Below are 25,259 nucleotides of genomic sequence, written 5' to 3' on the forward strand. Positions count from 1 at the left end.
AGTCCTCTACAACACCTTGCCCACTATTGACGTAAGGCTGACAGGTCTGTAATTCCCAGGATTATCCTTATTCTTTTTCTTTAACAAGAGAATAACATTTGCCACCCTCCAATGATCTGGCAGACTCCAGTGGACAGTGAGGATGTAAAGATCATCACCAAAAGTGCAGCAATCTCTTCCCTCGCTTCCTGTAGCAACCTTAGATATATCCCGTCTGGCCCAGGGGACTTATCTATCCTTATATTTTTCAAAATTTTTATCATCATCCTGCTTTGGTGCAGTTTCACCAATCCCAACCTCTATTCCCCAAGAGATCAACCCATGGCTCAATACTCCAGAAATTCGGAATTACCAATGACCCCATGGCAATGTCTTTATAAAACTAATCAGGACTGGGAATTCATTACTGGAAGTGGGCTTTGATCCTAAATTTGAAATAAACACCAGGACCAGACACTGGAATAAATCACAATATTGAGAATGATCCAGTGATTGGGAAGAAATCCCAGATCTGGTGGTCTCTCCCTAAATTGGAGAGATCCCCCAAATTGTAAATTTTGCCAGAGAAGAAGAGTAATCGCAGAAATGGGATCAATTGGTCATTTCTGCTGGGATGGGTAACTCACTTTGACTGCACACCGAGTGGATCAGTAAATCTCAGACTGAACCCCTCAACACTCACCATCCCCTCGACCCTCACCCTCACCATCCCCTCGACCCTCGCCGCCCCCTCGACCCTCGCCGCCCCCAGACCCTCACCGCCCCCTCGACCCTCGACCCTGACCATCCCCTTGACCCTCACTGTCCCCTTGACCCTCACCCTCACCACCCCTCCACCCTCACCGTCCCCTCGACCCTCACCGCCCCTCACCCTCACGTTCGCTGTGTCAGGAAATGTCTCCCTCCCACCATCCACCATGTACCCCCTCCGTCCCCAGTTCTGAATCACACACCCACCAGATCCACGTCTCCAGATCATGATCACACCCTGATCCTCTAAACCCCTCCCACTCCCTCCCTTCCCCCGACCCTGTCCAACTCCCCACCCTGATCCACTCTCCTGTCTTAAATCTGATTGGTGATAAACAATGTGGAAACGTTATAATTTGAGGGGGAAAGGGGCGGATAAGAGTGGGGGGCAGGGAGGGGGAGGTGTCTGGGTTTCCTCCTCTCCACGTCCCCCTCCCCCACACCGTCTCCATCCCTCGGGAAATCTCATGGTCACTGTCCCCACAGCCAATGGGCAACAGATGCATGGCCCCTTTGTTTACAGGCTGGTCATTGGGAGGGACAGTGGGGTCAGGGGGACTCCGGGATGGTGGAAGGAAGGTGTTCAGTCCTTGGTGCGAATCTGATTCCCCTGTGGAGGGGCAAAACCTTCCAATAGGAGCCTGGCCATTCAGGAGTGAGGGACAGGCAACACCTCCCCTTCACGGTGGGGGGTCGGTGGGGGGTCGGTGGGGGTGGAGGGGGGGGGGGTAGGGATGGGAAGGAGTTCTGGAACTCTCTATCTAAACAACTTATGAGGTTGGAAGGTGGGATCAGTGAGATATTTTAAAAAAGAGATTAAACATTTTTTTCTGGGATGTTGAGGGATTTGTGGAAAGGTGGGTAAGTGAAGCTCATATCTACATCTGGCCTGGTCGATCCCAAAGACAATAAGGCTCCTTCCTCATCTATAAATTATAGAGCTGGTGTAATGGGCTGAATAACCACCTTTAATCTCTATGAATTGCAAAATGACCTTTAGTAACAAAGCAAGAAGACTCACCATCACCTTGTCAACCATTGGAAAGGCAATAAGTCAGGCATGTGATAGGAGAATAATGGGAGGTGGAATGCTCACTCACCTTGTCACCGTCTTCTCCCGGAGGTCCTTGTGGCCCGGCAGGACCAGGCAAACCAACTGGTCCCTGCACCCCATCACGACCGGCTGGACCCGGGGGTCCTTTCTCCCCCTGGAAGAGGACAGAAAGACGCAAGTGAGACATGGGTAAAGGTTTGAAAATCCATTCATCATGCCTCAATTAACCAGGAAGGGAGGGGCTCAGTCGATCCTGAAGGTATCAGCGGCAGGTTTACAAACAGACAGTTTGAGATTGAAGCAGACTGCATAATTGGATCAGCAGCATTTATACATCTGGGACACCAGGTCTGTGCCACATTGCTGTTTGGCCAATCAGCCTGGTATCAGTGACAGGGCGTCACTGCAGCAAAATACTTTTCTGAAATAAAAACTGAAAACATTAGAAATACCCACAGGCAATGTCATCATGTCCTGTTGAATATTTGCACTTTAAAATGTTGTTATCTCTGACTCTGGCTCTGCAGATTCTATCAGAGTTGCTGAGTATCTTCAACATTTTCTGTTGTTATGAAGCCTACCGCATGACCACAGACACGAGTAACCATCCTTTTGGAAAGGCTGATGTTAATTAGGGAGAGACTGCTTAGATATTGTTAAGATCAATAAGAATAATGTCATTGAAGGAAAAGTGAATATTGATCACTGTGCTGCAGCAGATGTTTGATATCTGGCCTGTCAGATGGTATTTGACATCATGTCAGAACAAGAGACTTATTTAAAAATAAAATGCTTATTGTGTTAAGGAAATAATGGTGGTTATTTTACTTGTGGCCAGGGTCCTCCCAACACCTAGTAAAAATGCTGGGCTGAACCCATTCTGCTGGGCTTCCCTGTAGCTGTTTGATGGGGGTAGAATGTTAGTGGCTTTAGGTGAGACCTCCTCTGCTCCCTGGGGAAATGCTCCACCTCTAAGTAAATGGCCAGCAGCGCCCCTAGGAGCACAGGTCAATGTTGGTACTGCAGCCAGTGATTAACAGGCTATCTCTGACATTGTACTGGAAAGTGAGGTGTATTGCTAAGCCCAGACTGACAGGCATTAACCAGGATTCCATGGGGGTGAGAACCCAAGGTATAGACAGGTCAGAGGGAGGGGAACAGCATGGGGTGGGGGATAAAATGTTGGGAACTATCATTGCAGTGTCACTGATGGGCTGAGTAGACTCACAAAGGAGGTCTATCCCTGTCTGCTCACAGTCAACATGAAAAGTAAAAACTGTTGGAGTTACACTTAAAGCCAGCCTCTGTCCTTTGCAGGAAAGGTTACAGCTGGTGGTGTGGGGGTGGGATTAGTGGTAGTTAAGAGGGCATTGCTTATTAATAGGGTTATTAATTGGCCAATGAAAGGTCTCAACTGGCCAAGAGGTGGAAGGAGGCCCAATGCCTCCTCCTGAATGAAAGATTGTGTTAGTCACTTGGGGGAGATGAAAAGATCAAGGTCCATGGCACTGTGACCAATTAGCTCCCTCTGGTTACCTGCCAACCTGCTCCTCAGGAAAATACATTCGGTAAGAAATCACCCTGGGTGGAGGGTCTGATCCAGGATGTGATTAGTGACAGGAAGCACAGGGAGTGGTGGAAGATGTTCTGAGACCCAGAGGGTACAGCCACACAGAAAAGTGTGGGAGACAGTAACATATAACGTCCACAGTGTAGGGACTGTTTTTTTTTAGAAACTATGGACTACCATATAGAGAATGGTTTTACAAAGCAGGGATTTACCAGGATGGCTGCATAATTTCACAGTAAGGACCTTCATATTTATTGGGAACTCTTTTCTTTGTGGCTGTGTATTCCTGCAATGTGTGGATTATCAGGATGCAAGGAGTTGTCTACGAATCAAGCAGATTGGTTCGCAGGTAACTGAGTAGATTGGAACTAGCAACAAGTTACAGAGACACTGGGACTGAGAAAACGAGAAAGACACTAACGGGTATGCTGTGGTTTTCCCCAGCAGAAGCTGCCTGTTCTTTGCAGTAAAAAAGCTTGAAGAGAATCAGCCACTTCTCCTGCAGCAGTTGCTGAGGACTGATAAATCAGAGACATTTTCCAAGTGAATTAGTTGCTCTCCACTTCTTACAAAAAAAGTGGAAGCTTCCAGAGAAAGACATCTGGCAACACAGAGGCTTAGTGGTTAGCCCCACAGTGGCAGGAACCCAAGTTTGATTTCAGACTCGGGTGACTGTCTGTGCGGAGTTTGTACGTTCTCCCAGTGTCTGCGTGGGTCTTCTCCACATGCTTTAGTTTCCTCCCACAGTCCAAAGATGTGCAGATTAGGAGCATAGGCCATCGTAACTTGGGGGGGGGGGGGGGGGGGGGGGGGGGGTCATGGGGATATGGTAGGGGGCTAGGTCTGAGTGTGAAGCTCTTCGGAGTGTTGGTTCAGACTTGATGGACATTGGCCTGGCTAACCAAAGAATGATTATCTCAACATCGAAACTGTGAAGCAGATATTTAATTGACTAATTGTCTAATTACTTATAATAAATAATTCTTGTTCATTTCAGAAAGGAGCTGAAAATGTGTTGCTGGAAAAGCGCAGCAGGTCAGGCAGCATCCAAGGAGCAGGAGTATCGACGTTTTGGGCATCAGCCCTTCTTCAGGAAACGTCGATTCTCCTGTTCCTTGGATGCTGCCTGACCTGCTGCGCTTTTCCAGCAACACATTTTCAGCTCTGATCTCCAGCATCTGCAGTCCTCACTTTCTCCTCCATTTCAGAAAGGAGCCTGGCTTTCTATTGACATTGGTCTAAAAGTCAGGGAAATGTAGAAACTAGTGTCATTTTAAAAATGTTAACATTTGGTTGGAGTTGAGGAAGAGGGGCTTTGATTTCTGGGGCCCTGCCCATGTGGGTTGTAACAGAAGGTCATGGTAAACACATGGTGGGTTTGAGGCCAGTGTGACTGACGGAGTGGAACGGGCAGAAACATTGCCAGCTGCTACCCCAGTTTGGCAGAAATGGAGGAGTTTGAGATGAAACACTTCAGGATGATCAATATTCAATCACAAGGATGTGTCATTTGTCACGTTTTAAAATATTGTTGAGCAGTAGCGTTCCCAATGTTCATATCTGTGAATCCCAAAAGGTGGCAGATCAAATCTATTAACTAGCCCTCAGCTGAAGCCTCACAGCAGTGCTCTCCCTCAATGGTGTGAAGGCCTGAGGGAAGGTCTACATTACATTTTTCAGGCTGTTATGAGGGATGAGGGAGTTCAGTTCTGAGACGTAGGAAACTTCAAACCCTTCCCCTCACAACAAGCAAGAGTTCAGAGGTAACTTAATAGAGGTTGAGAGTATTTCCTGGATCAGAAATTGGCGAGCTGAAAGGTGGTGGTTGATGGGAAATGTGCATCCTAGGGCTCAGTCACCAGTGGTGTGCCACAAGCATCTGTTTGGGGGTCACTGCTGATTGTCATTTTCATAAATGATCTGGATGTGGGTGTAGAAGGATGGGTTAGTAAATTTGCAGATGACACTAGGGTAGACAGAGTTGTGGATAGTGCCAAAGGATGTTGCAGGTTACAGAGGGACATAGATAAGATGCAGAGCTGGGCTGAGAAGTGGCAAATGGAGTTTAATGCAGAAAAGTGTGAGGTGATTCACTTCGGAAGAAGTAATAGGAATGCAGAGTACTGGGCTAATAGTAAAATTCTTGGCCGTGTGGATGAACAGAGAGATCTCAAGAGTCCAGGTACATAAATCCCTGAAAGTTTCCACCCAGGTTGATGGGGTTATTAAGAAGGCATACAGTATGTTGGTGTTTATTGGTAGGGGGATTGAGTTTTGGAGCCACAAAGTCGTGCTTCAGCTGTACAAGACACTGGTAAGGCCACACTTGGAGTATTGCGTGCAGTTCTGGTCACCGCATTATGGGAAGGATGTGGAAACTTTGAAAAAGGTTCAGAGGAGATTTACTAGGAATGTTACCTGGTATGTAGGGAAGGTCTTACGAGGAAAGGAAGAGGAACTTGAGGCTATTTTTGTTGCAGAAAAGGTTGAGAGGTGACTTAATCGAGATGTATAAGATAATCAGAGGGTTAGATAGTGTGAAAGTGAGGACTGCAGATGCTGGAGATTCGAGTAGAGTGTGTGTTGCTGGAAAAGCACAGCAGGTCAGGCAGCATCCGAGCAGCAGGAGAATCAATGTTTAGGGTGGACAGTGAAAGTCTTTTTGCTTGGATGGTGAAGGCTAACATGAGGAGACAGAGCTTTAAATTGAGGGGTGATAGATTTAGGACAGATGTCAGAGGTAGTTTTTTTTACTCAGAGTAATAGGGGCATGGAACATACTGCCTGCAACAGCAGTAGACTCACTGATGTTAAGGGCATTTAAATGGCCATTGGATAGACATATGGATGAGAATGAAATAGTGTAGGTTCGATGGGCATCAGATTAATTTCAAGGTCAGTGCAACATCGAAGGCTGAAGGGCCTGTGCTGTGCTGTAACGTTCAATGTAAAATGAGGGGTTTTGATCAAGAAACAAAAGTCAATTAGCAGAGGTCATAGTGTCAAAACTATTGACAAATGATGGATGGGAGACAAGATGTCTTTGCATGTGGAGAGCTTTTGACCTGGAAAGCTTAATGCGGGAAGGTTATAGGACCTCATTCTAATGATAATTTTTAATGGGGTTTGTACAGGCCCTGGACAAGACACAAGAATGTGGGAATAATCCTGACTATTCTGTCAAAGAGAGCTGACAGGCTGAAGGATCTCCAGCACAGAATGATTCCTGACAGACATTGATGAAGTACACAGCAGCATCAGGGAACTTGCAGTCTGTGTATGAATATCAGCACGTGTGAGGTGGTGCACATTCGTAGGAAGATCAGGGTCATGAACTCATTGGGAAAGAGTTGGATTGCTGAGGTCCACTCTGAAACCACATTAGTGAGTTTCTGATGAACAGAGTGAGCTGGGAACCAGTCATTAATGAAGATCTTGACCAGGCAATGGTGGGTAAATTACAAACTTGATTAGGTGTAAGATGAACTATTTTAGTAAGAAGAACATGGAAGTAATTCACAGTTTGGAAAGTAAGATTGCAAATGAGCTCAAGGTGTTGAAGTCTCTGGATGATGGGGAGTAGCTGTGCAGACAACTAAGGTCATTAAACATACCAGAGTGAACAGCTGGCGTGCATGTTTGGAGGATCAGAATTTAAATGAACCTGCGCTGAGTTATGCACTCTAGATTCAAGAAAAAGAATGTTAATGCAGAAGGGAAGGTGCAAGACTGATTGAGAAAAGCAAAGAGAGAAGTGATGGGATAGCTGACTCGTTCACTAGAAAATGCGAGGGTTGACCTGAAGGAGAGTTTTGCGATGAGAGAGAGCATGGATTCCACTTGCAGAAAGGAAGGTAGGGAGTGATGAGAATGTGGAACTCACTCGCACTGGGACGGTTCGAGGTGAACAGTGTGGATAATATGAAGAGGAAGCTGGGTAAATACACAAGGTGCAAAGGATGTGGTATTAGGGTGAAGGCAGCTGAGAGGCTCCATGTGGAGCAGAAACCCCAGAACAGGGCGGGTGCAAAGGGCTATAATTGTATGTAACTACAGGCTGATTTTTCAGCCTGTGAAGATGGACAACACTTACAGGAGCTCCCTTCTCTCCAGCAGGACCAAGGCCCCCTTGAGGACCAGGACGGCCAGGAAGACCAATCGGTCCAGCAGATCCAGCAGCTCCTCGCTCGCCAGGAGATCCCTGAAAACAATCATCCAGTCAGTTTCTCAATGATCAGAAACCACATATAGACTGAACATCATTCAAGAGTTACTCAGGAATCCAACTCCAAACACAGCCTTACAACCAATCACATTACAACCCAATCCCAATACAACAACTCATTTCAAAACAACCCTCCAATTCCCAACACCTCCACAAACCTCAAACTGCCCCTCCAACTCCAAGCTCAGCTCCACAAAGCCCAACCTCCCCCATACCCTCACCCCAATGTCCCTAACCCAGTGAACCCCAATCCAACTCACACCACCTTTAGTGGAATCTGTAACGTGCTGCGCCAGAAATGATTTAGATTCTGGGGTGTTTTCTGAGGCTTTCAAATTGATAAAAAGGATTGAGAGATATTGAACAAAGCTGGGGAAACAGTGTTGAGGTACAGATCAGCTATAATCTGAGGGAATGGCAGGACGTTAGATTTGATTAGATTAGGTTAGATTACTTAGTGTGGAAACATGCTGAAGGGATATAATAGACATTCTCTGTTTCAAATTTGCTTCATTCCTCAATTGTCTACTTTAAAACTGTGATTTACACAGTTAATGAGAGCAGGAAAGAAAGAACATTCCACAGTATTCTGCATCTCCCCTTGTACAGGCAAACAAAGAACGTTTCACCTCAGTCCAACAGGGAATAGAATGGAGATTGGGAGGTCAGGATATTAATAATATGCTACTTCAAACGGAGAAAGAGATGACACTGGAACAAGATTGTCCTCACTCTCTGACAGACTATCGTCAACAAAATCTGCTCAGCTCAGACATTCAGCCTGTTGAACAAGCCAAAAGTATCAAAGAACCCAAATAACTCCATCAGAGAAAAAAGTAACTGCATTTAATTGCAGGGTAGCAACAGCACGGGGTTAGATACAGAGTAAAGCTCCCTCTACACTGTCCCCCCATCAAACACTCCCAGGACAGGGACAGCATGGGGCTAGATATAGAGTAAAACTGACACTACACTGTAACCCCCCTCCATCAAACACACCCAGGATAGGGATAGCATGGGGTTTTATTTGTGGGATCTTGCTGTGCCTAGATTAGGGACTGTATTTTCTTCATTGTAACAGTGTCGAGACATTCGGATGAATTTCCTTGTGTTTCGAGTTTTGGGATAGGGGTCCTGCCGAGAAGGCATTTGAGGAATATCGGCCTTTTCCAGAATACAATTCTCTGGATGTGGTTGTGAATGAATCAGAGCATGGCTAATGGATTTTTAAAAACACATCAGTATTCTCCTGTGATAGATTATTGATTTTTCAGCATTTTATAATGCTACATCACCTTCTGAGATATTTGAAGTATATTTGATCTGTTAACAGTTAAACTCCACTTTCATTGAAACTGCTTTGAAATTGCTGTCTTTTGTAATAAGTATTTAAATGTTATGCAAACATATGCAAATCCACAGGGAATATTTGCTTCTGATATGCACTTTTGGAATGAAAGTATTTGTCTTCAAGGGGAGTTTTTTTCTACTTAATCTTTTCATGATTCTGAAGGTCAAGGAATGTAAATTCTCTAGTTTATGCACTGCTTCGATATGCTGAATACTTTTAGATATTCAGGAAAGAACAACCAATTTGCATTTCTGAGATATTTTCATTGTTACCGGCAGCTCTTTACAAGCTGCTGATAGAACCCTTCAAAATCCAGCAAAGGAAACAAAAATCTACATTTCCATAGTGCCTTTAGCAACCTCTGTCTGTAAAAGCATTGGAAAATCCAATCAAATTCTTCTGAAGCATACACGTTGATGTGGTGAGGAACAACAGCCACCAAATGGAGCATCATATGAGGCGTCAAGCAAGGGTATCGTGAAGGGCCAGAAACCCACTCAGGAAGGCTGTACGGCAACTTCTGATATTGTTCCCCTATGCAGCGAAGATGGAGTTAACAGCCCCCAACCAGGGAATGCTGTCACACACACCTGGCTACGTGACTCCCAGATCACTGAAGAGAACCAGCAGGATACAGAGGAAACTGCAAGTTGGACCCTAGTGAATCTGTACCCCTTCATATAGGGCAGGTTGGTGTGGAGCTGATCTCACGTGATCAGTAATCCACTAACATAGGCTAATGTTCTGGGCACATGGGTTCAAATCTCACCAGGGTAAATACTGACATTGAGTACAAAAATCTGAAATAAAATACTTGCCAATTGACGATGATGGAACACTGTTGGGAGTCAGACTCACTAAATGTCGCTTAGGGAAAGAAACTGCCAACCTTACCTGGTCTGACCTACACGAGGCTCCACACCCACAGCAATGTGGTTGACACTTCACTGCCCTCTGAAATGGCCACTCAGCTCAAGGACAATTAGGAATGGACAGCAAATGCTGACCTCCCTGACAACATCCACATCCTGAGAATGATTTAAACAAAATCCCAAGCCCATTTTCATGAATTTGTTCAACATTCACCATAGCTGCATCTTCAATGAAAGTCTCTCAATCTCAGTTTGAAAAGCTCTCATTGGCCTCTGGCTCCCACAGCTCTGTGTCATTGAGTCCTGGATCATCACAGCTCCCTGGGGGAACCATGTCCCTGACGTCAACACCCCACAACACCTTTAATGCTGATGTAAACATGACCTTGTGTGGCTGATTTTACTAACGTGCTTTAGTTCATCAAGATGTTAATTGTCCCCTCACTGACACTGTGAGAACTACACTGTACACCAATCCCCAGAGCCCTCCTATGAAATCCCAATCCCAATCGGGGGAAACACTCACAACGGGGCCGGTCGGACCAATTGGACCCTCGCCTCCTTTCAATCCCGCTGGTCCCTGCAGGTTGAAGCAAAACAACAGAATGTTACTTTAGATTTCATCTGAAAACAAATTGAGAGAGAGAGAGAGAGAGAACATCATTTTATCCAGTAATCGCAAGAATTGTTTATATCCTCCTGTTTAAAATTTTAACACCATAAAGTATCGGAGCAGAAGGTGACCACTCGGCCCACAGGCCTAGAGCTGTACAGCAAAGAAACCGACCCTGCCATCTAACTCATCCATGCCGACCAGATATCCTGAACTAATCTAGTCCCACCTGCCAGCACCTGGCCCCTATCCCTCCAAACCCTTCCTATTCATATACACATCCAGATGCCTTTTAAATGTTGTAATTGTACCAGCATCTGCCACTTCCTCTGGCAGCTCATTTCATACACATACCACCCTCTGTCTGCTCCACTGTCCAATGAGATCATGACTGGACAGATCAGATCATTCTCAACTCCCCTTTCCTTTTCCCCATAAAGCCTTGATTTTCTTCCTGATTAATTATCTGTCTCTCTCAGCCTTGAAAATGACACCACCTCACCAGCCCCCTGTCCAGAACTCTTCAGTATATTCCTTTTAATTTCATAAACTCTTTAACTCTCTGCTCCTGTTCATCCTTTCGGATTGTGCCCTTTATTTAATCTTGCTTATCTCTGCTCTTGCCTCCAAATCTAGTCGCTTTAGATGTCTCTCAACTGGAAACTGTATCTGCTACACGCTCATCATTCCTGCAGCATCTTCACGTTTCTCACTGTTCCTCTCATTATCTCTGTGCTGGAGTCTGTCATGTGTACATTGATATCATAATTAGCATTGGGTCCTGAAGCACAGGAGCACAAGGTGACCATTCAGCCCATTGAGGCTGCTGTACCAGTTATAAACCAGACTGTTGACTTTACCATTGCTCCAGCCAGGCCTCTCTCTCCAGGGAATCCACGAAGACCTGGAGGACCATCTTTTCCAGCAACACCGGTAGGCCCTGGGTCACCCTGTAATGGAAACAGGAAACAATATTAAAGCAACAGATTTTAAAATATGTCAGCTTATAATGCTAGAAATCTGAGGCAAACATACAGCATTTGGAGACAGAATTTAATGTAAGCTAGTTAGAATATGGTCACCTCCTCACTCCAATGTTCTTCAGCTCAGCTTCATCCCCTATACCCCTCCCAATCTCTGTAATGCCCTCCAGCCCCTATACCCCTCCCAATCTCTGTAACGCTTTCCAGCTCCTACACCCCCTCCCAATCTCTGTAACCCCCTCCAGCCCCTACACTCCTCCCTTGTCTGTAACCTCTTCCAGCCCCTTCATCCCTCCCGAGTTAATTTATGAATCATTAAATATCTTTATTCAGAACATGAGATATAGGAGCAGAATTAGATCATTTAGCCCATCAAGTCTTCTCCATCATTCAATCATGGCTGATATGTTTCTCAACCCCATTCTCCTGCCTTCTCCCATGTAATCTTTGATCCCCTTACTAATCAGGAACCTACCTATATCTCTCTGAAATACACTCAGTGACTTGGCTTCCACAGCCCATTGAGGCAATGAGTTCCACAGATTCCCCACCTTCTGCTTGAAGAGATTCATCCTTAGCTCAGTTCTAAAGGTTCATCCCTTCACCCTGAGGCTGTGCCCTCGGGTCCTCGTCTCTCCTCCTTGTGGAGGCATCTTCCCCATGTCCATTCGATCCGGGTCTCAGTATTCTCTAAGTTTCAATCAGATTCCCCACCCCCCTCATCCTTCTAAACTCCATTGAGTACAGACCCAGAGACCTCAACCCCTCCTCATACAACAAGCCCTTCATCCCCGGGATCATTCCTGTCAACCCCCCTCTGGACCCCCTTCCAAGACCAGCCTCATCCTTCCTTCACTACAGGGTCCAAAACTTCTCACAATATTCGAATGCAGTCTGACCAGAGTCTCATATAGCCTCAGCAGAACATAGACATAGAGCATGGATATAGTCCCTTCGGTCCAACTAGTCCATGCCGACTACGTTCCCAAACTAAACTAGTCCCACCTACCTGCAGTTGATTGATAGTTTGTTTGGTTGTCACGTGTACCAAAGTACAGTGAAAAGCTTTGTTTACGAGCAGTACAGGCAGATCATAGTATAGGCTGCTTGGTTCAAATCCCTCCAAATCTTCTCTGTTCATGAACTTAGTGAATTTTTTTTAATGTTGTAATTGTACCTGCATCCATCACTTCCTCTGGCTGTTCATACCACACACAAACCATTTTCTGTGTAAAAAGGTTACATCCCTCGTGTCCTGTTTAAAACTTTCTCCTCTCACCTTTTAAAAAAAAGGCTCTCTAAGGTCACTCCTCAACCTCCTATGTTCCAGTAAAAAAAAGTCACAGCCTATCCAACCTATTTTTATAACTCAAACCCTCCATTCTTGGCAACATCCTGGTAAATTTTTCTGAGCCCTTCCCAGTTTAACAACATCCTTCCTATATCTGGGTGACCAGAGCTGCTCAGTATTCCAGAAGATCCCTCATCAATATTCTATACAACCTCAACAGGACATCCCAACTCCTATACTCAAAGGTCTGAGAAATGAAGGCAAGCGTGCTAAACACCTTCCTAACCCCCCTGTCGACCTGTGATACAAATGTCAAAAGCATTGTGTACTTGAAACCCTCAGTCCCTCTGTTTTACAGCACTACTCAGGGCCCTCCCATCAACTGAATAAATCCTGACATTATTTGTTTTATCAAAATGCAATACCTTGTATTTATCCAAATTAAATTCTACCTGCCACTCCTCACCCAATGGCCCAATTGATCAAGATCTCTTTGTAATTTTAGATACCTTCTTTACTGTCCACTATGTCACATCTCTGCTCTTGTATTCTAGCCCTCTTGAAATGAATGCTAACATTGCATCTGCCTTCCTGATTGCCAACCAAATCTTAAGGAAATCCTGAACTATGATTTCAAAGTCCCTTTATGCTTCAGATTTCCAAAGCCTTTCCCCAGTTAGAAAATAGTCTACACCTCTATTCTTCCGACCAAAATGTATAACCTCACACTTTCCCATATTGTATTCCATCTGTTACTTCTTTGCTGACTCCCTCGGCCTATCCAAGTCCTTCTGCAGTCTCCCTATTTCTTCATTACTAAACATCCCTCCACCTGTCTTTGTGAGATCTGCAAACTTAGAAACAATGCTCTCAGTTCCTTTGTACAGATTGTTAACGTCATCATGTGAATAGTTGTGATCCCAACACGGACCCCTGCGGAACTCCACTAGTCACCAGCTGCCATCCTGAAAGAGACCCCTTTATCCCCACTTCTGCCAGTCAGCCAATCCTCTCTCCATGTCAGTACCTTGTCCCTAACACCATGGACTCTTCCCTTATTTAGCACCTTCTTGAAGTCCAAGTAGATCAGATCCACTGGCTCTCCCTTATCTAACTTGCTCATTACCTCCTCAAAGAATTCAAACAGATTTGTCAGGCATAACTGCCCCTTGATGAAGCTGTGCTCACTCAGCCCTATTTTTCCATGCACTCAGAGTACACTGCAATCTCATCCTTAATACTGGACTCGAAAATCTTACCAATGACTGAGGTCGGCTAACCGCCCAATAATTTCCCATCTCTCCCTTCCTCCCTTCTTAAAACAGCTGTGTCATGCTAGCCATTTTCCAGTTGTCTGGGACACTGCCTGACTCCAGTGAGTCCTAAAAGGTCACTATCAATGCCCCTACAATCTCCTCAGCTATCTCCTTCAGACCCTAGTGTGTAGTTCATCTGGTCCAGGTGATTTATCCACCTTCAAGCTTCCCTTGAACATTTCTCCTTAATGATGACCACTCCACTCTCATCTGCCTCTGATTTTCTGACTCTGAGATCATGGTGCTCCTTTTATTCCTGCCTCTTGTAGTTGATCATGCATTCAGATCCCTCAAACCTATCTCTTGAAATTCCTGAATTGCTCTGCCTCCCAAACTCTCTCCTCATTTAACAATCAATCCCCGAATGACTCAGGATAGGTTCACATTCCACCTCACTCTATTTGCGCTCATCTGCTTCAGGCCAATTTCCCACATTGAATTTGATTTGACAGATTTGTTGTCACATGTACCTAAGTTCAGTGAAAAGTTTAGGTTTGCGAGCAGTACAGGCAGATCATGGTAAGCGAGGACATATAGACCAAAGGGTGAAAATAAAACTCAGAGGCACACAGGTTACATTACATAGGGTGTGCATGAAGCACGATCAACAGGAGCAAGATCAGCATTATCTGAAGTTACAGAGAGTTATTGCTACATAAATGCAGTTTGTGTCCAGGCAACATTTAATAGTTTTATACTGGGGACAGTGTTAACATTCTCACTGTTTTATTTCCTCCAATTGTATCATCAATGGAAAATTGAGCTACTGGGAAAATATTCAGAGAAACTGATTAAATCCTGTCCTGGGGCAATTTGAAAATTTCACTTGTGTTTCAAAAATTTAATAAATTGCACATTCAGTAGAAGTGGCCATGAAACTGCCAGATTGTGGTAAAAAATTGATATTCTCCAACGCCCTTTCACAAAGAAAGCAACTGACCACATGACTCCATTCACATTTTCATCAATTCTTCAGCTCTCAGAGTCCAGCAAGGGGCTGAGCTTTTCACACTGACTGACCGAGCAGATCAGACCCTGCCTCCACCCTCGTGTCAGACAATAACAGACCTCCACCCCCACCTCCACTCCAGGGCAATTCAAGGCAAAGAACAATCATTCAGTGACCCTCAGTGATGTGCACATAAAAACACCATCAGTTCACTCACAATGACTCAGAGCCTGACTCTGACCCTGACCCTGACCCTGACCCTGACCTTATCTGGGCATTCAAGGCAAAGGGCCAAGTGCTGGGAAATGGGATTAGATTGAAGGTCAGGGGTTTCTCAAGTATTGGTGCAGACTCGATGGGCTGAAGGGCCTCTTCTGCATGGTATGATTCGAGCATTCCTACTCAGTGTTTTTGTAATTCGTTCATGAGATTTATGGGTAAACATTGTCCCGGTCCATCAGTGTCCGACCTGAATGATACTGAGGACACAACAGTGAGCTGGCTCTTCAGCTCGATCGGAGTTGCCTGGCTTGGCCATTTCAGAGCAACCCCATTGCTATGGGCCTGGAGTTATGTGTAGTCCAAACCAGGTAAGGATGATTGATCTTCCTCCCTAAGAGACATTAATGAACCAGATGGGTATTTTTCATGACAATCCAATAGTTTTATGGTTGCCATCCTGGGATTGCGTTCAAAACTCCAATCTGATGAATGTAAATTCCACCAGTTACTCTGCTCTTGTCCTGACCTCAAGGCTGCCTGTCCAGTTTGTGGAAATATATCCCTGGAACCTTCTCTGCTTTAAGGAGAACAATTCCAGCTTCTCCAGTCTCTCCACATCCCTGGGAGCTTTCTGCTTCATTGGGTCAGCACCACAGACTGTCGGTGTTGTATTACCAATTACAAAGCAGGACTCCTACGTGAAATGGAACCATCTATAATTTCTTTGATGTTGGTTGTGAGATGGACATTGGCTGGGAGCCCTGGGGAGGGGTGGAGGGTGGGTGTTGGTGGTGAGGGGTTGGTTAGGGGGTGGGTGTTGGTGGCGAGGGGGTGGCGAGGGGGGCTGGTGAGGAGGTGTTGGTGGGTGGTGGGGGTGGGTGGTGAGTGTTGGTGGGTTGTGAGGGGGAGTTGGTGGGTGGGTGGAGGAATTACCTGCTGCATAAAACGTGGTCTCACCTTCGAGGCCCAAAAATCATCGACTATTTGCTGCTGATAACTGTATCCCCCCGATCCTGTGGAGCTACCAACGTTGGATTGGGGGGGTGGGGAGAAGGGTGGAATAGGGGTCAGAAGTCACATGACGCCAGGTTACAGTGCAACAGGTTTATTTGAAATCACAAGCTTTCAGAGCGCTGGCCCTTCACCAGGTGGAGTGAGCTGACAAAGGAGCCGTGCTCCAAGGCTTATGATTTGAAATAAATGGGTTGGAATATAACCTGATGTCACGTGAATCCTGACCTGTAGCCCGTCCCAGTCAGAAGAGACACGTTCCTGGTAAACCTTGACAATATTGCGATTCGATGCGGGGTGGGGATGGGGGGAGAGCCATGGGATTGGGGTTTATGGGGTGAATGAGATTGGTCAACAGACAGAGAGCAGAGAGCGAGAATTCACGGGGCATTTTGAAATTGTCAGGATGTAAGGAGGGGAGTGTGACAGGGATCAGTGCTGGGGCCTCAGCTATTTCCAATCAATATTGATGATTGAAATGAAGAGACTGAGTGTAATGTTATTGATGTTTATTGATGATACCGAGCTGGCTGGAGAGGTAAGCTATACACAGCACACAGAGAGATGAAACACAGATCACAGAACAGGCCCTTCGGCCCACAATGTTGTGCCGAGCATTTATCTTAAATCGAAGATCAAGCTGACCTACACACCCTTCAATTTACTGCCAGCCACATACTCGTCCAGTTGTTGCTTAAAAGTCCCTAATGTCTCTGACTCTACCACCACTGGCAGGGCATTCCACGCACCCACCACTCTGTGTAAAGAAGCTATCTCTGACACCTCCCCTAAACCTTCCTCCAATCACCTTAAAATTGTGATCCCTTATGACAGCCATTTCTGCCCTGGGGAAAAGCCTCTGACTATCTACTCTATCTATGCCTCTATTACCTTGCATACCTCTATAAAGTCACCTTTATAGGTGTGAAAAGCCCTAGCTCATTCAATCTCTCTCTCCAGAAGACCAACCCTCCAATTCAGGCAGCATCCTGGTAAATCCCCTCTGCACCTTCTTTAAAGCATCTACTTCTTTCCCACAATGAGGCGACCAGAACTGGACACAATATTCCAAGTGTGGCCTCACCAGGGACTTGTAGAGCTGCAGCAAAACCTCGCAGCTCTTAAACTCACTCCCCCTGTTAATGAAAGCCAAAACATCATATGCTTTCTTAACAACCCTATCCACTTGGGTGGCAACTTCAAGGGATCTATAGACATTGACCCCAAGATCCCTCTGCTCCTCCACACTGCCAAGAATCTTGTCTTTAACCCTGTACTCAGCATTCAAATTTGACCTTCCAAAATGAATCATTTCACATTTATCCAGGTTGAACTCCATCTGCCATTTCTCAGCATCCTGACAATGTCATGTTGTAGCCTGCAACAGCTCTCGACACTATCTTCAACTTCACTGACCTTTGTGTCATCGGCAAATTTACTAAACCACCCTTTCACTTCTTCATCCAAGTCATTTATAAAAACTACAGAGAGCAGAGGCTCAAGAACAGATCCCTGTGGGATGCCACTAATCACCAACCTCCAGGCGGAATACTTTCCATCCACTACCACTCACTGTCTTCTTTCGGCCAGCCAATTCTGTATCCAGACAGTCACATTTCCCTGTATCCCACACCTCTCAACTTTCTGAATAGGCCTACGGTGGGGAACCTTATCAAATGCCTTACTGAAATCCATATACACCACATCCACTGCCCAACCTTTGTCAACTTGTCTCGCTACATCCTCAAAGAACTCAATAAGGATGGTGAGGTATGACCTGCCCCTCCCAAAGCCATGCTGACTGTCTTTAATCAAACTATGTTTTTCCAAATTGTCATGAATCCTCTCTCTCAGAATCCTTTCCTGTACCTTGCTGACCACAGATGTAAGACTGACTGGTCTGTAATTCCCAACGATTTTCTTGTTCCCTTTCTCAAAAAGAGGAACAACATTCACCTCCCTCCAATCATCCGGTACTACTCCATGGAGAGTACTGATGTAAAGATCATCGCCAGAGGCACAGCAATCTCATTCCTAGCTTCCCGTAGTACCCTTGGATATATCTGGGGACTTCTCTATCTTGATGTTTCCCAGAATTTCCAGCACATCCCCTTAATAGCAATCTGTTCAAGTCTATTAACCTGGTCCATGGTGTTCTCACTATTAATAAGGTCCATCTCTCTAGTGAAAAACTTTAACAAAAAACTCATTCGGGCCTCCCCTATCTTTTCAGACTCCAGGCACAAGTCCCCTCCACAATCCCTGATCGGCCCAACCCAGATCTCGAGAGGTTCAGTAAGTAGTAGGCCATCAGGTGACCACATCAGTTTACCAGGGGGATGTGATATTATAAGGAAAGAAAAGGCAAGTACTTTTGAAAGGGTGAAACTTGTAAAAGCTGACATTGTAAAAGTAGAAGTACATGTGTATTTGTACAAGAAACACAGAAAGGCAGCATGCAGGTAACAGCCACTCCTCAGATACTGAAGCAGTCCATGTTCAAACGCAACAAGATCTGGATAATAACCAGGCTTGGGCTGATAAGTGGCAAGAAACATTTATGCCACAAACAAAAAATGCCAGGCTATGACCATCACCAGTAAGAGAAATCTAACCAACACCCCTTAACATTCAGTAGAATTATCATCACTGAACCCCCTACTATCAACATTCTGGAGATTACCATTGATCAGCAACTCAACTGGACTTACCACATAAACACAGTGGCTACATGAGCAGGTCAGAGTTCCAGAACTCCCGCCGGATTTTAAGGGGTTTCCCCCTTGTTCCTGCCATCACAACCCTACCCGCCCTCCCAGTAACTGATCTCCTGAAACCCAAAGCCTGTCCACCATCTACAAGGCACAAGTCAGGAGTGTGAGGGAATACTCCCCACTTGCCCTGGATGGGTGCAGCTCCAACAACACTCAAGAAGCTCGACACCATCCAGGGACAAAGCAGCCCCTGCTTGATTGACACCACATCCACAAACATCCCCTCCCTCCACCACCGACGCTCAGTAGCAGCAGTGTGTACTATCTACAAGATGCACTGCAGAAATTCATCAATGTTTCTTCAACAGCACCTTCCAACCCAATGACCACTTCCATCTAGAAGTACAAGGGCAGCAGGTACATGGGAACATCATCCATAGGTTCCCCTCCAAGCCATTCACCATCCTGACTTGGAAATATATTGCCATTCCTTCACTGTCACTGGGTCAAAATCCTGGAATTCCCTCCCTAACGGCATTTTGAGTCAATCTACAGCACATGGACTGCAGTGGCTCAAGAAGGAAGCTCACCCCCACCTTCTCAAGGGGCAACTAGGGACAGGCGATAAATGCTGGGCCTAGCCAGTGACAACCTTGTCCTATGAATGAATAAGAAAAAAGGTTGGCCTTTAACCCAAGGGGTCTGGGGGACAGTAACAATTGGCCTGGTGTTTGGGGAGCAGACAGCTGGGATACAGTGGGCTGTAATGAAGGGAGCATGGACCTGCCGTGCAGAAGGGCACTGATGGTCCACCTGATGGCACCCTGGGTCCAGGGGGTTGTCCTGTAACATGGGGCTGAGTAAACTGGGTCAACATTCTCTGAAATTCAGAAGAATTAGGGGGATTGAGGATCTCATTGATACATCCAGGATTCTGATAGGGTTTGATGGGGTGGATATTCAGATTGAACTCCTCCTCTCCATTCTGGGAAATACCACCAAGACAGACAGCGAAATTGGAATTCAATAACAATTGGGAATTTAAAGCTAGTGAAATGGGGACCGTGGAACACTGTCAATCGTCATCAAAACCCATCAGGTTCATTAATGTCCTGTACAGAAGGAAATCTGCTATCCTTACCTGGTCGAGCCAACTTGTGACTCCAGACCCACTGCAATGTAGGTGACTGTTAACGGTCCTCTGGGCAATTAGGGACGGGTGAGACATAGTTGCCTAGCCGGTGATGTCACGTCCTATGAACCAATTTTTTAAAAAGTGACTTTTTGTTTTTGGGAATTGAGAGATATGGGAAGCACATGGGAAAGTGGAGTTGAAGCCTATGATTGGCTATGTTAATACTGGTACAGGAAGTTAAAAGGGATTGGTTAGATTGACAGATCAGTGGCAGATGGAGTTTAGCCCTAATAAATGGGCGATGATCCACATTGGGAAAAGGAACAAGACAAGAGAATACTCTATGAATGGCAGGACACTAGGAAGCTCAGAGGGATCTTGGGGTGTGTGTTCACAGATCCCTGAAGGTGGCAGGACAGGGTAAAAGGATTGTTAAGAAGGTATATGGGATCATTACCTTTATTCGTCAAGGAATTGAATATAAGAGCTGAAAGGTTATATTGGAGCTGTACAGGACTGTGATTAAGTGATAGGCTGGAGTACTGTATGCAGTTCTGGTCCCCACATGATAGGAAGGATGGGATTGTGCTGGAGGGGGGAGCAGTGGAGATTCACCAGGATACTCCCTGGGACGGAGTATTTCAGTGATGAGGAGAGGCTGGATAAGCTCAGGGGGTTTGCTTTGAAGTGGAGAAAGTTGAGGGGGGCCTGATAGAGGTGTGTAAGGTGATGAAGGGCATGGATTGAGAGAAGTTGTTCCCTTTAATTAAAGGGACAATAGTGATATAATTTTAAAGTGAAAGGCAAGAGATTTAGAGGGGATTTGAAGAAAAGATTTTTCACCCAGAGGGTGGTAGGGGTCCGGAATGCACTGCCTGGGAGGAGGGTTGAGGCAAAAAATACCTCAAAACCTTTAACAAGGACTTGGATGAGCAAGTGAAATATCGTAGCATTCAAGGCTATGGGACTATTGCAGGAAAGTGGGATGATTGTAGACAGGACAGTGCTGACTTGATGGGCCGAAGGGCATCGGCTGTGCTGTACGATTAAGGCTAGGTGAAGACCATTTGATCGCTTGAATCTACTCCATTTGTAAAGTTTGCAGTTTGGGTCGACATGAGGCTGTGGGGAAAGTGGGCAGTGGGTAGAATTTTGGAGAATTGGGGGTTGGGTGCTTGGAGCTGATTGGACAGGGATTTGCATGGTTGGAGACTTTTGCAGTTGAGTAGTTTGGGGGGAGTGCGAAATGGGGTTGGGGCAGTTTGGAGTTTGCACAGCTTGAGAGTTTTGGGGCTTTTACATTGTTTAGGATTTCAGGAATTAAACATTGGGGCAAGACATTTTGGGGAATGTATTGTTGGGGGAGTTGCTTGCTTTAGAAGTGGTTGATTTAATTAATCCGGGGGCAGGACAATCTGGAGATTATGTAACCAGAGTGAACGAGTGACGAGATATCAGGGCACGGCACACGACTGGGATTGATCCATCCTTACTGACTGACAAACACCAGAGACCATTGGACCATCAGAAATGGAACAGGAGTAGGCCATTTGGCCCCTCGAGCTTGCTCTCTCATTCAATACTCTCATGACCGATTCGACATTCCTCACGTCCACTTTCCCTCCCCTTTCCCCATAACCTTTAATTTCCCCGACTGACCAAGAATCTCTCTCTCTCATCCTTAAATATACACAAGGCCTCTGTCCCCACAGCTCCCTTTGGAAAGGAATTCCAAAGACTCACAATCCTCTGAGGGAAGAAATTCCTCCTCATCTCAGTCTTGAATTGGTGTCCCTTTATTCTGAGGCAGTGTCCTCTGGGCTGAGACTGTCCCCATGAGGGGGACCATCCTCTCAGCATTGACCATGTCAAGCTCCTTCAGAATCCTCAATGAGGTCACCCCCTCACCCCTCACTCTTCTAAACTCCAGTGGGTAGACTCCCAATCTGTTTGACCCCTCCATACCAGGGATCATGCTAGTGAACCTTCTCTGAACTGCCTCCATTGAAATAGCATCCTTTGTTAAATATCCAGAAGACTCACCTTAGCACCTTCTTTTCCAGCTGCTCCTGGGAGGCCTTGTTCCCCTGGTGGTCCAGGAGGTCCTGGGTGCCCTCGCTCACCTAACGGCCCGGTCTCTCCTGTTGGACCCTAACACCAGCAACAAGAGGACACAGGTCACCATGAAGGGAGCAAGATCGTTCAAAAACTGTCATTAACGTATCATTGGAATACATTAAACAGTGAGATTTCTCTCTGAAACAGAGAAGTCATTCTGAAATTAAAGCCAGAATCGAGTGTGGTGCTGGAAAAGCACAGCAGGTTCAGGCAGTATCTGAGGAGCAGGAACATTGACAAAGGGAGTTCCTGATGAAGGGCTCCGGCCCCGAAACGTCAATTCTCCTGCTCCTCGGATACTGTCTGACCCGCTGTGCTTTTCCAGCACCACACTCTCGACCCTGATCTCTAGCTTCTGTCGTCCTCACTTTCTCCTGAAATTAAAGCCATTCCAAGTTGATTGGCTGAAACTATTAATGATTTCTAATAGAGAGGTCTAATTTCTCTCAGCAGTTCTTTCTAAAGTGAAGGATAAGTTCTCAAATTTTGCACAAGATTTATTGACAAGAATTAACAATCCATTGGAAAACCTCTGAGCAGGATCATATTTTCATGTCACTTCTTGGGATTCTCCCTGGGTCTGATAGAAACCTTTCTCCCTGATTGCAGGAGCAGGAACTTGAACAGAGAGGCTCTGATGGTCAGGAAAAGCTGGACAGGCAGGAGGCTGTTTACTCCTGAACAAAGACAGTGGAGGGTCTGACCTGAGAGAGATAGACAGAAGGTGCTCCACCATTTCCACCACCCTGCCCACCATCTTGCAGAGACCAGACTCAGGGCCATCAATATCAGACAATCCCTAAGAAATCCCAATGCAATCACAAACAAAACAGGAATCTGCAGAGGGTCATTCCACAGTGAGTCTGAACCAAACCCCAGAACAGTGGAGTCCTGTCACCAATGACACTTCTGCATCACCCATACTCCAGTTACCATGGAACCCTGTATTAGTGGGTGATAAACTAACCTCCCCAACCATCCTGAGTTCCATCTTAAACCCCAGTGATCTCAAAGGAAATGGATTCTCATGAAAAGATTGAGTTGTCAATAGGGTAAGGGTGGTGGAGTGGAAGGAGCTAAATTATTCATGAAGAGAGCTATCACAGACCCAATGGGCTGAGTGGCATCCTTCTCTACTGGAGCTGTTCTGCTGGAGCGGCACGTTGGTTCAGCGGTTAGTACTGTTTCCTCACAGCGCCAGGGACCTGGGTTCAATTCCCACATTGGGCAACTGTCTGTGTTGAGTTTGCACATTCTCCCTGTCTCCAGGTGCTCCGGTTTCCTCCCACAATCTAAAGATGTGCAGGTTAGGTGAATTGGCCATGCTAAATTGTCCATAGTGTTAGGTGCATTAGTCGGGGAAATGGGTCTGGGTGGGTTGCTCTTCGGAGGGTTGGTGTGGACTTGTTGGGCTGGAGGGCCTGTTTCCACACTGTAGGGAATCTTATCTAATCTAAAGATTGGACCACTCACTGGGTAGTCACGTGACCCAATGATAATGGAGTCTGTGACCAATCACAATGTTCCATCTCTTAAAGAGCCCAGACAGGAGGTGATGAACCCCACTCCCCACCCAACCTCCATCTCCCAATGGGGGAGAGCTTTGGGAACCATTGATCCAAAGTCCCCTGTTCCTCCTGAACTCGCTATAATCTCCACACGTCACATCTCCAATTACTCAGATCCTGGAGCCCAATATGTGGTGTCCTGAGAGAAATCACTCTCATTTCGATTGGAATGAATTAACATGAACAGCCTCCACTGTCTCCCCCTGGAGTCTACTCCAATGATTACCCACGATCACTCTGGAATATTGATCCCTGGATCACTCTGGAATATTGATCCCTGGATCACACTGGAATATTGATCCCTGGATCACACTGGAATCTGTCCCTTGGAGGTCAAGCTCTGCAGGGTTTCCTGACCTGGACACAGTGAGGCAGCTGGTCAGGGAGGACTTGATCCAATCCCCTTAGAGTCTAAACATAATGACTGGATCAATTCCCAACCGTCGCTGCTCCAAAGCACCCTGCAGAGTAACTCTGAGATTCCATGAGGGATTGGAGACTGGTTGTGGAAACTGCTTGATAACGGAGTGGTCATTGCCCAGACCTCAACTACTGTTGTCCCAGAGTGAGAGTTCTTGGCCCTAAGACCAGACACAAGGAGTCTTCACACTCGGATCAGAGATTAGCCCCATGTCAGCGATGGATTGTTAACTGACACCACTCCCCAGATTATCAACAGAAGACACCTCCCAGAGTTCCATGTTCCAGTTCAGTTTGACAGTTCAATTAATAGTTGACAGGGAGCAGGCTGCTGGACAGTGACACACGCTGACAGCTGCCCCCCTAAAATCCATCAGCGAGACGTATCCTACCTGAGGTCCCACAACACCTCCTGGACCAGGGGGCCCAGTCTTGCCTTGGAAACCCTGAAAAACAAAAATATTATTTTAATATTAGGATACAGTACCAATGGGGACAGATCAGTCCCTGTATATCACTGGGGTACAGTACTAGTGGGGAGATGTCTGTCCGTGTATAACACTGGGGTACAGTACTTGTGGGGATAAGTCTGTCACTGTATAACACTGGGGTACAGTACTGGTGGGGACAGGTCTGTCACTGTATAACACTGGGGTACAGTACTGGTGGGGACAGGTCTGTCACTGTATAACACTGGGGTACAGTACTGGTGCGGGACAGGTCCGTCACTATATAACACTAGGGTCAGTACTGGTGGGGTCAGGTCTGTCACTGTATAACACTGGGGTATGGTGCTGGTGGGGACAGGTCTGTCAGTGTATAACACTGGGGTACAGTACTGGCAGGGATAGGTCTGTCACTGTATAACACTGGGGTACAGTACTGGTGCGGGACAGGTCTGTCACTGTGTAACACTGGGGTACAGTACTGGTGGGGAAGGTCTGTCGCTGTATCACACTGGGGTACAGTACTGGCAGGGATAGGTCTGTCACTGTATAACACTGGGGTACAGTACTGGTGCGGGACAGGTCTGTCACTGTATAACACTGGGGTACAGTACTGGCGGGGACAGGTCTGTCAGTGTATAACACTGGGGT

General features: G+C 46.1%; 1 protein-coding gene across 7 annotated transcripts in view; it reads right to left on the bottom strand.

The window, feature by feature from the left end:
- col11a1a (collagen, type XI, alpha 1a) overlaps positions 1–25,259 on the bottom strand; it is a 444,140-nt gene that overhangs the window by 86,960 nt on the left and 331,921 nt on the right. For all 7 annotated transcript variants that reach the window (XM_072574917.1, XM_072574914.1, XM_072574912.1 and 4 more), the window contains 6 exons: positions 24,555–24,608; positions 22,100–22,207; positions 11,296–11,385; positions 10,349–10,402; positions 7,468–7,575; positions 1,851–1,958 (listed from right to left, as the gene is read on the bottom strand). In XM_072574917.1, the coding sequence (XP_072431018.1) occupies positions 1,851–1,958; positions 7,468–7,575; positions 10,349–10,402; positions 11,296–11,385; positions 22,100–22,207; positions 24,555–24,608 (522 nt within the window). The remainder of the gene's footprint in view (positions 1–1,850; positions 1,959–7,467; positions 7,576–10,348; positions 10,403–11,295; positions 11,386–22,099; positions 22,208–24,554; positions 24,609–25,259) is intronic.

Source organism: Chiloscyllium punctatum, chromosome 7 (genome assembly GCF_047496795.1).
Source record: "Chiloscyllium punctatum isolate Juve2018m chromosome 7, sChiPun1.3, whole genome shotgun sequence".
NCBI classification, from domain to species: domain Eukaryota; kingdom Metazoa; phylum Chordata; class Chondrichthyes; order Orectolobiformes; family Hemiscylliidae; genus Chiloscyllium; species Chiloscyllium punctatum.